Genomic DNA, 11,303 nt, shown 5'->3' with positions numbered 1-11,303 from the left:
CCCTGACAGCCTCTAAAGTCCTTTCCCAGCTTTCTTGCAGGCCCCCTTCAGATACTGGAAGGCCACAATAAGGTCTGCTTGGAGGCTTCCCTTCTCCAGACTGAACAGCCCCAACCCCTCAGCCTGTCCTCATAGGAGAGGAGCTGATGGTTGTGTTCATTAGAGCATTTTGATTAGATTGCTTCTTGTCAGCCCCTTGCATCCCTGCTGTGCAGTACATTGCCATGCTGATCTTCCTGTTAAGCCAACGTCTTGTAAAGCTAAAGATCTAACAAGTTGTGCAGGAAGCCAACTCTGTGACTGTTTATTGAATTTGATTTACATCACTGAGCTTTTAATATCACCAGATAAAATACAAAGATCAAAGCCATTTCTGGCCTAAGAGGGAAAGTGAACTGCATATTAACTTCTTCATGTTACCAGTGAGACTTCTGGTAACCCAACCAATGGATTAACTGCATTGCAGAGGTATGAATCTCAGGAATTAGACTTGCAGAAAAGCTGCAGTCATCAGCTATAGCTTCTTGCAGGAACAAAAAAACCCACCCAAACCACAATAAAAATTCCCTTTTCCACAACTGTGGGCTGTTAGAATGCCCATTTTACTCTGACTGCAGTCCCACTTGAACTCATGCTAAAAGCAGGCTCTCAGAGCTGCTGTAAAACTGAGCACTCTTTTTTTTGCCTGGGCATTTGAACAAACCAGGTGGCAGAACTTGTCCTAAGCAAGGAAATGGAATTCACTGATTTCTTCTGTTCACATGTCCCACTGCATTCTGCCAATAGCATGAAATCCTATCTTACCCATTTGCAATGACACTTCTCTCTGCCATATCCTGCAAGCCAGATCTCACAGAAATGTAGACTCAGCCAGGTTGGAAAAGACCTCAGAGATCATCAAGTCAAACCTAGCACCTAATACCTAACACGTCCTGCCAACTAAGCCATGGCTCCAAGTGCCACATCCAAGCCTCTCTTGAACACCTCCAGGGATGGGGACTCCACCACCTCCCTGGGCAGCACATTCCAATGGGCAATTCCTCTTGCTGGGAAGAACTTTCTCCTCACCTCCAGCCTAAACTTCCCCTGGCACAGCTTGAGACAGTGCCCTCTTGTTCTGCTGCTGGGTGCCTGGGAGAAGAGACCAACCCCCACCTGGCTACAACCTCCCTTCAGGGAGTTGGAGAGAGCAAGAAGGTCTCCCCTGAGCCTCCTCTTCTGCAGGCTAAGCAACCCCAGCTCCCTCAGCCTCTCCTCACAGGGCTGTGCTCCAGACCCCTCCCCAGCCTCCTTGCCCTTCTCTGGACACCTTCAAGTCTCTCAATGTCCTTCTTGACCTGAGGAGCCCAGAACTGGACACAGGACTCATAGCTTTCATTTCATAGCTTTGAGACCAACGAGTATCTAACCCTGCCACAAATGCTGGTTAAATTGGTAGATTCCCTGGCTGCAACCATTCAGGATGTGCATAACAAAACCATGCAGAATTAATTTAAAACCATTTCCATGCTAAGCCATCTCCAAATCCTTCTTTCCTCTCCATAAGTGTAGTTCTGTACTTTTCTTGGCTATAAAGGTTATTTTCCAATTAGGCTAAAGCCCTATACTTTGGCAGTTAAAACCCTGACCATGCAACCATTTAAGCATATGTTTAATTTTACCTCCTATATTCCAATGGGGTAAAGGCATTTATAAGATTAAAGCCATGTTTGGCTTGTAAGAAATCTTTTTTACACTCCTCCAAACACTTCAAGCAGCCCTTTTATTGAGCAAACTATGCCTGCAAGGCTACAGAGGAAGCCCAGAATGAAAACAGAGACATCTGCACATTTCTCCAAGCAGGAGAGGTTTCTCCATTTGAGATTTAAATGGAAGAGTGAAGGGAGAAGGAAAGTCATAGCAGCACCTGTTACACTGCCCGTTAAACCCATCAGCAGGGCAAAATGTGGGATGAAGGTGGCCATCAGCAGAGTTAGCAGCAGAAAGGAGCCTCTTACACCCAGAGCAAAGAGTGGGGAGCTGTAATTGGGGTGGTTACCTCTAGAAATACAAACATGCACAACTTCTGTGGCTGCAAAAAAGGGCAAAGGGTAAGAAAGAAGAGCCTTGTTTAAGAGGCACAGATTCACTAGGGCTTGAAGAAATGATGGCAGGTTGTCAGTTATAACTTCCTTTGTATCCTCACCCCAGGTCAAGAAGGCAGTCAGTGCAAAGGTGGTTTTCAAGACACAGGCAAGAAAGTGAGTCCAATTCAGCATGCATCTGAACTCCCCTGGGTTTTTCATGTTGCCTTCAAGGGTGGGAAGAAATATCTGTGAAGTGTAACTGAAAATGATCACCCCTACTGAGACCAGGAAGCCCTCAAACTCGGTGGAGAGCCTGAGTTTTGCCCAGGACCACTGCTGTGTCTGTGTGAGACAGTAAGTCATCACGACCAGGAGGATAATGAAATGCACCAAGGAGCAGAGCTGGCTGAGTTTGGAAACAGTTTTGAGAGTCTTGATAAACACACAAGGCAGCAGCGTAACAAACGCAATTACAGACCAAGTTCTCTCCGTCACCGGCACAGATGGAAAGCTGTGCGACAGCAAGTTGCCACTTACAACCAGATACAAAATGCATGTCATGAGCAGTTCCATCACTTGGGTCACACTGACAACTATGCCACCCAGTCTGGGAGAGAGCTTTTTGCAGCAGGCATTGGCAATGTCTTCATAGGTGTCTCTCACTCTCACCAGCTGCCCATCTTCGTTTTCTTCGTAGAGGCAAGCAATTAGGATTTTGCCTGTGTAACAGCACAGTGCTGCAGCCAGCATAATAAGAAACAGGCCACTGTATCCACTGTGGAGAAGAGCATATGGCAATCCTAGGACAAATACTCCCTGAAGAGGAAAAAGAGAAAGAAAAGATAGCACAAAATCCCCAAGGCACGATGTTTACCGGCAGCCACACTCCCAAACCTGCCATCCTCTGACTGCATGCTGGGTGTGCTGCTACCTCCAGACAGGTGAGTAGCAATCAGGAGGAATCTGTTTGTTTCTCATAAATGGTATGAGGGGTTTGGAGCACAGACCTCTGAGGAGAGGCTGAGGGAGCTGGGGTTGCTTAGCCTGGAGAAGAGGAGGCTCTGGGGAGACCTTCTTGCTCTCTCCAACTCCCTGAAGGGAGGTTGTAGCCAGCTGGGGGTTGGTCTCTTCTCCCAGGCAGCCAGCACCAGAACAAGAGGACACAGTCTCAAGCTGCACCAGGGGAGGTTTAGGCTGGATGTTAGGAAGAAATTCTTCATAGAGAGAGAGATTGGCCATTGGAATGTGCTGTCCAGAGAGGTGGTGGAGTCACCATCACTGGAGGTGTTTAGGAGGAGACTTGATGGGGTGCTTGGTGCCATGGTTTAGTTGATTAGATGGTGCTGGGTGATAGGTTGGATGCGATGATCTTGAAGGTCTCTTCCAACTTGGTCTATTCTATTCTATTCTATTCTAGTCTAGTCTAGTCTAGTCTAGTCTACTCTACTCTACTCTAGTCTAATCTATTCTACTCTATTCTATTCTATTCTATTCTATTCTATTCTATTCCATTATCAGCAAAAAGAGCTGCTCCTGTCTACAAGCATGCAATGATAAGCTAAGAAAAAAATGAATGCAACTGAGTGATGGAGTCAGGTTCCTGGTTGATATTCAGCACTGGTGTGATCAGAAGCACATTTCAGAAGGTTCATGAGCAGTAGTTCCAGCAATGTCCAAATTAATGAAACAGGTTCAACATCTGTGATGGGTTATGCCCATCCTGAAAGCAGGATGGGGGGAGGGCTTGTGAGAGCTTCTCCCTCCCTGGAGGGTGTTTTCCCCCTGGGAAACTAAGTCTGCTCCACTCCTCCTCCCTGTCCAGCAAGCCTATAAAAAGGAGGACACTGCAGCCATTAGCTCTCTTGGCCCCTGGCTTTGCCTGGACGAGGACTGCTGCTGGCTCCCTGCTTCTCTGCCACGTGGTCCTCCCTGCTACATCTCTGCCTTTGCAAAGGACTGGTTTTGTATTTCATAGTTTTTTCCATCCATCCTTGTTCCTTACCCTTGTGAACCCTACCTGTTATTATTACATATATATATATATATGTGTATATATATATGTGTATATATATATATATATATATATATATATATATACATACTGTTTAAAGAAACTTCTTTACCTCTACTTCCAAGCTGACTCCAAATTATTTCTTGGTAGACTTGCTCCTTCCCTTTCTTTTCCTCTCTATTGGGAAAGAGGAGGGGTGAGTGGGGAAGGGATTCTCAGCCTTTCCCCCATCTGAGCTCTTAAGTCCCAGTTAAGGCTCAAACCACCACAACATCATAGAAACACAGAATGGTTTAGGTTGGAAAGCATCTTGAAGACCATCCAGTTCCAACCTCCCTGCCATGGGCAGGGACACCTCCCACCAGCACAGCTTGCTCGAGGCCTCATCCAGCCTGGCCTTGAACACCTCCAAGGGAGGGGACATCCACAACCTTCCCGGGCAAACTATTCCAGTGTCTCACCACCCTCACTGGAATGAATTTCTTCCTCATCTCCAGTCCCAATCTCTCCTCTTCCAGTTGAGGTAAAATTAAGCAATGGTACCACCATCTGCCCAAGTTCCATTCAGATTAGAAGTAGCCCTGTAGAGAGGCCCAGCAATGACAGCTCATTTCAGTCTGAAAATTGGTGCAGCCTGTGCTCTTAAATCCATGGCTAAAGTGATTCTGTGAGCCTGCAAACTTCTGTAGGTGTTAGAAAATACATGTGAAACATACAGACATACTTTGCTCTAAATAGTTTCTGAAGGGAGCAGCATTAGACTTGTTTGATCCAGTGAAAAAGAAGTTATTTTAGTTTCACAGAACACTGTCTGCACTACTTTGTCTTTCCCCCCACCCCCCCTCTTTCTTCTCTATATTTAGGACAAATGGCACTTTTTATGTGGTTTAATTTCCATCAGCACAAACCCAACAAACCCCTTGAACAATAGTTATTCATCAAAGGACCCAATTTAGGAAAGATGCTTCCATGGCATTTTCTCTTTTCATGCTGCAGAGCTGAAATGGAGCTATGCTCATGAGTCACGCTGGTCAAGTGGGCTTCTTCTTGATGACTGAAGAAAGGTAGGGAGGAAACAAAACACAGTTACCTAGTCCTACAGAGGGATTTATTTCCATATGTCTTCCAGCACAGTGATGTGGTGAAATAGGAGCTTGAGACTTGATTTGGATCAAACTCCTTAACAGCTTTATTGATGATCTGGATGAGGGCATTGAGTCCATCATCAGTACATTTGCAGATGACACCAAACTGAGGGCAGGAGTTGATCTGCTGGAGGATAGAGAGGTTTTGCAGAGGCACCTGGACAGGCTGGACAGATGGGCAGAGTCCAAGGGCAGGAGATTGAACACATCCAAGTGCCAGGTTCTGCACATTGGCCACAGCAACCCCAGGCAGAGCTACAGGCTGGGGTCAGAGTGGCTGAGAGCAGCCAGGCAGAGAGGGACCTGGGGGTGCTGGTTGATGGTAGGCTGAACATGAGCCTGTAGTGTGCCCAGGCAGCCAAGAGGGCCAATGGCATCCTGGCCTGCATCAGGAAGAGTGTGGCCAGCAGGAGCAGGGAGGTCATTCTGCCCCTGTACACTGCACTGCTTAGGCCACATCTTGAGTCCTGTGTCCAGTTCTGGGCCCCTCAGTTTAGGAAGGAGGTTGACTTGCTGGAACGAGTCCAGAGAAGGGCAACGAAGTTGGTGAGGGGTTTGGAACACAGCCCTGTGAGGAGAGGCTGAGGGAGCTGGGGTTGCTTAGCCTGCAGAAGAGGAGGCTCAGGGGAGACCTTCTTGCTCTCTTCAACTACCTTAAGGGAGGTTGTAGACATGCAGAGGTTGGTCTCTTCTCCCAGGCAACCAGCACCAGAACAAGAGGACACAGTCTCAGGCTGCACCAGGGGAGGTTTAGGCTGGAGGTTAGGAAGAAGTTCTACACAGAGAGAGTGATTGCCCATTGGAATGTGCTGCCTGGGGAGGTGGTGGAGTCACCATCATTGGAGGTGTTTAGAAGGAGAGTTGATGGGGTGCTTGGTGCCATGGTTTGTTTGATTAGGTGGTGTTGGACGATAGGTTGGGCACGATGATCTTGAAGTTATCTTCCAACCTGGTCTATTCTATTCTATTCTATTCTATTCTATTCTATTCTATTCTATTCTATTCTATTCTATTCTATTCTATTCTATTCTATTCTAACTCAGCTTATGACCAAACCTGAGGAAGGCCAATGGGATCCTGGGGTGCATTCAGAGGAGTGTGTCCAGCAGATCCAGGGAGGTTCTCCTCCCCCTCTACTCTGCCCTGTTGAGGCCACACCTGGAATATTGCATCCAGTTCCGGGCTCCCCAGTTCAGGAGGGACAGGGAGCTGCTGGAGAGAGTCCAAGGGACCACCAGAAATTTCCAGTGCCCCCTCCTCACCAAACAAGCAGATCTGGATTTCCAAATGACAGCAGCAGATGAAGACATTTTGGCATTTGTGGTGGTTTGCAATATTTGAGCCACAAGGGAGTGGTTCCCACACCAGCAAGGCTGGCTGCTTGTTTAAAAACCCCAGATAGCTGCTGAGTAGAATACAAAGAGTGGGTCTCTGCTATCACACCACTGCCTGACACTACTTCACCTGAGGGCAAGAACCTCCCCAGAGACGAAAATGTGGTTAGAAAAATGCCTAAGTGAGCAGAGCCAAGCACTCTGAGAAAACATCCACATTCCTCAGTGCTCACTTAAAGAAAATGCCTTTAAGGACATAAAACAAAGTCTTTAAGAGAAGTTGTAGCCCCAGTTAAAATGCTTGGTTTCACAGGCTGCTGTAACTTCCAAGATGTTGGTAGAACACTGGAAAAGGTGGCCCAGGAAGGTTGTTGAGGCTCCTTCCCTGGAGATATTCAAGGTGAGGCTCCACAAGGTTCTGGGCAACCTGATCTAGCTGGGGATGTCCCTGCTGGCTGTGGGGAAATTGATGTAGATGACCTCTGGAGGTCCCTTCCAGCCCAGACTATTCTGTCACAGTATCACAGTATCACCAAGGTTGGAAGAGACCTCAAAGACCATCAAGTCCAACCTGTCACCACAGACCTCATGACTAAACCATGATTCTGTGGCACCTAAAACAAAGTGATTGTGAGGTGGTTATAAAGTAAAGACTGAACCATGTTCAGAGCTGAGGCATGCAAAAACAGGGAAATAAAATGGAGTTAAAAAGTGATGCTTAAAACAAAAAGAGAGAGAGAGATTTCATAGAATCATAGCACCATAGAATTGTCAGGGTTGGAAGGGACCTCAAGGATCAGCCAGTGCCAACCCTCCTGCCATGGCCAGGGACACCTCACACTGCAGCAGGTTGCTCACAGCCACCTCCAGCCTGGCTGCAAACACCTCCAGGCAGGAGGCTTCCACCACCTCCCTGGGCAACCTGTGCCAGGCTCTCACCACCCTCATGGGCAACAACTTCTTCCTCACAGCCAATCTCAATCTCCCCATTTCTAGTTCTGCTCCATCCCCCCCAGTCCTATCCCTCCCTGACACTCTCAAAAGTCCCTCCCCAGCTTTCTTGGAGCCCCCTTCAGATCCTGGAAGGCCACAATTAGGTCTCCTGGGAGCCTTCTCTTCTCCAGCCTGCACAACCCCAACTCCCTCAGTCTGTGCTCACAGCAGAGCAGCTCCAGCCCCCTGCTCATCCTCTTGGTCCTTGTCTGGACAGATGTTCAGCCCCTCCAGATCCCCTCAAGACTTCATCAGATGGAAAAATAAAATGAAGAAATGAAGAAGAATTTAAATGAAAATGCTTCAGTTAGTACAAGTCTGCTGCATGCAGAGCACAGCCTCATATGCCAGGCTGCTGAATTAGCCCTGATTGCCTTTCTCATCATCTGTAGTGAGTCTGCTGGAAGGCTATGGGGATGGGCTGAGAGAGTTATTCCTGTTTAGCCTGGAGAAGAGAAGGCTCCAGGGAGACCTCAGAGCAGCCTTCCAGTACCTGAAGGGGCTACAGGAGAGCTGGGGAGGGACTTCTGAGAAGGGTTGGGAGTGCCAGGATGAGGAACAATGGCTTTGAGCTGGGAGAGGGGAGACTCACACCGGACATTGTGAAGAAGTTAGTTACTCTGAGAGTGGTGAGACAGTGGAACAGGTTGCCCAAGAAGCTGTGGACACCTCATCCCTTGAAGTGTTTAAGACCAGGCTGGGTGAGGCTTTCAGCACCCTGGTCTAGCAGGAGATGCCCCTGCTCACAGCAGGGGAGTTGGAACTCGACATTCTTTAAGGTCATTCTATGATAAACCCCAGAACTGTTGGTATCCTCCACCAATGGCACAAAATGATACTTCCTTCTATGTTCCTAATGAGGAATACAAGCACAGGTCTGAGACAAATGGCATAGTGGTAAAAGATGACTAGCAAAGGGCTTCTAGGGGATGTGGAGAGGTGCTTAAAGTCACACATGCAGAGCATGCACTGCAAGAACTTGCTTAACGCTGAACAGTTCTGAGGAGTTCAATGCATTCCTGAAGGGAGGTTGGAGCCAGGTGGGGGCTGGTCTCTTCTGCCAAGCACCCAGCAGCAGAACAAGAGGACACAGTCTCAAGCTGTGTCAGGGGAGGTTTAGGCTGGAGGTGAGGAGAAAGTTCTTCCCAGCAAGAGGAATTGGCCACTGGAATGTGCTGCCCAGGGAGGTGGTAGAGTCCCCATCCCTGGAGGTGTTCAAGAAAGGCTTGGATGTGGCCCTTGGAGCCATGGTTTAGTTGTCAGGAGGTGTTAGGTATTAGGTGATAGGTTGGACTTGATGATCCCTGAGGTCTTTTCCAGCCTTATCGATTCTATGATTCTATGACTCTTTCTCCAAACCCATAATGATGGGCACCAATTACATCCCTAGCTTTTTATTCTCTATCAGTTAAAGGCTGTATAAACACTGCCATCCTTTGTTCTCTCAGAAGTGTTGCCAGGCTTTGCTAGCCAGGGTTCAACTGGCTTTCAACATATTGGAATGAGATCCACAATGTTCTGAGAACTCCATGATCAAACCAGAGCATTATCAGATCAGATCTACCTTTTGTTCTGGCTCCCAAGTGCAGACTTGCTGGGCCTCCTGCTTTCAAATTATTAACAAGCTGTGCTCTAACATTCATTTGAAATATTAACTGCAGTTAGCTGCTAGTTAACTGCCCAAGCCTAAGCTTGTCAAAAACAAGCACCTCGATTTCTAGTGCTGCTCTTGAGGTAGGTGGTGAGCAGAGCTGAGATGAATTTCCTTTCACAGATAACCTGTTTCTCTTGCTGGGCAAGAAATAGGCACACAATTGTCACAGTTGGAGGCTGGGTGCTTTTGAGAAACACAATAGAGCAGTGTGGTCCTTTTAGGCTGATGCCTAGGAAAATTTTCCACAGGTTGAGGAGAAAAGTGATAGAATGTAAATAAAGTACCAGGGGATGAGAAAGAAAAACAATGATAAGGTCTAAATCAGGGAATCACAGAATCACCCAGGTTGGAAAAGACCACAGAGATCATCAAGGCCAACCTAGTACCCAATACCTAACACCTCCTGACAACTAAGCCATGGCACCAAGTGCCACATCCAAGCCCTTCTTGAACACCTCCAGGAACAGGGATTCCACCACCTCCCTGGGCAGCACATTCCAGTGGCCAATCTCTCTTTCTGGGAAGAACTTTCTCCTCACCTCCAGCCTAAACCTCCCCTGGCACAGCTTGAGACTGTGTCCTCTTGTTCTGCTGCTGGGTGCCTGGGAGAAGAGACCAACCCCCACCTGGCTACAACCTCCCTTCAGGGAGTTGGAGAGAGCAAGAAGGTCTCCCCTGAGCCTCCTCTTCTGCAGGCTAAGCAACCCCAGCTCCCTCAGCCTCTCCTCACAGGGCTGTGCTCCAGACCCCTCCCCAGCCTCCTTGCCCTTCTCTGGACACCTTCAAGTCTCTCAATGTCCTTCTTGACCTGAGGAGCCCAGAACTGGACACAGGACTCCAGGTGTGGCCTAAGCAGTGCTGAGCACAGGGCACAAGGACTTCCCTGCTCCTGCTGGCCACTCTATTCCTGATGCTGGCCAAGATGCCATTGGCCTTCTTGGCCACCTGGGCACACTGCTGGCTCCTGTTCAGAGTAATAATCCCATTGATCTGATAACTACCACAAAGTTAGTTGTACAAACTAATTCTCTCTTTGGCTGCTTCGCTCTAGCAGATACCAGCTGGTGGTTTTTGCTTGGCTGTTGCTGATCTTGGCTGTGTTCTTGTTGTGGCTATGTACTAACAGCTACTCTTTACTCTTCTCCCTTTTCCTTGTACAGGGGGATGGGGGAAGGGTGTTGAGAGGGGGAACACCTCCAGGAATGGAGACTCCACCATCTCCCTGGGCTGCCTGTTCCAGTCTCTGACCACTCCTGCAGCAAAGAAATTTTTCCTCATCTCCAACCTAAACCTCCCTTGGCATAATTTCAGGCCATATCCTCTGATTCCATCACCTGATACTAAGGAGACGAGACCAACCTCCACCTCACTGCAACCTCCTTTCAGGGGATTGTAGAGAGCAATGAGGTCTCCCTTCAGCCTTCTCCCCTCCAGACTAAACAAATCCAGCTCCCTCAGCTGCTCTTCCCCAGCCCTGTTCTCCAGAGCCTTCCCCAGCTTTGTTGCCCTTCTCTGGACCTGCTCCAGTACCTGAATGCCTTTTTTGGAGTGAGGTCCCCAAAACTGTACCCAGGACTCAAGGAATGGCCTCAGCAGCGCTGAGTACAGGGGGACAATCTCCTCCATGGTCCTGCTGGCCACACCATTGCTGATCCAGACCAGTATGCCATTGGCCTTCTTGGCCACCTGGGCACACCCTGGCTCATGTTCATATGGCTGCACCCCCAGGCCTTTCTCTGCTGGGTAGTTTCCAGTCACTCTGCCCCAAGCCTGGAGTGTTCATGGGGTGTTTGTGACCCAAGTGTGATGCAATTTACACCACTATCAGTAGGTCTTTTTCCTAATTCCTTAAAGTTGTTTTCTTACTGCCTGTATCCCTGGAGAAGCTTTCTTTCCCCCCCGGTGTCTTTGTGTTCCTTTGCTATACTTCATCATTTATAATTGATGATTACTCTCACCCTCTCTTTTCACTAGTAGAAAAGGAATTTCATTGATACAGTCATTTCATACCTGAAGGAGGAGGGGTTCTGACACCTAGGTGTACTATTTCTTAATTAGGGGACACCTTTGGACACCTCATAAATTCCTGCTAAACAGCTT

At 48.2% G+C, this 11,303-nt stretch overlaps 1 protein-coding gene across 1 annotated transcript in view; it reads right to left on the bottom strand.

The window, feature by feature from the left end:
• Positions 1–1,730: 1,730 nt before the first annotated feature.
• The window catches only part of LOC104304327 (vesicular inhibitory amino acid transporter), a 36,875-nt gene continuing 27,302 nt past the window's right edge, over positions 1,731–11,303 (bottom strand). Inside the window, exon 2 of the mRNA XM_009905055.2 lies at positions 1,731–2,882. Within this exon, the coding sequence (XP_009903357.2) occupies positions 1,731–2,882 (1,152 nt within the window). The remainder of the gene's footprint in view (positions 2,883–11,303) is intronic.

The sequence above is a fragment of the Dryobates pubescens genome, chromosome 28 (genome assembly GCF_014839835.1).
Source record: "Dryobates pubescens isolate bDryPub1 chromosome 28, bDryPub1.pri, whole genome shotgun sequence".
Lineage (NCBI taxonomy): Eukaryota > Metazoa > Chordata > Aves > Piciformes > Picidae > Dryobates > Dryobates pubescens.
This window is presented reverse-complemented; position numbering and strand designations above follow the sequence as displayed.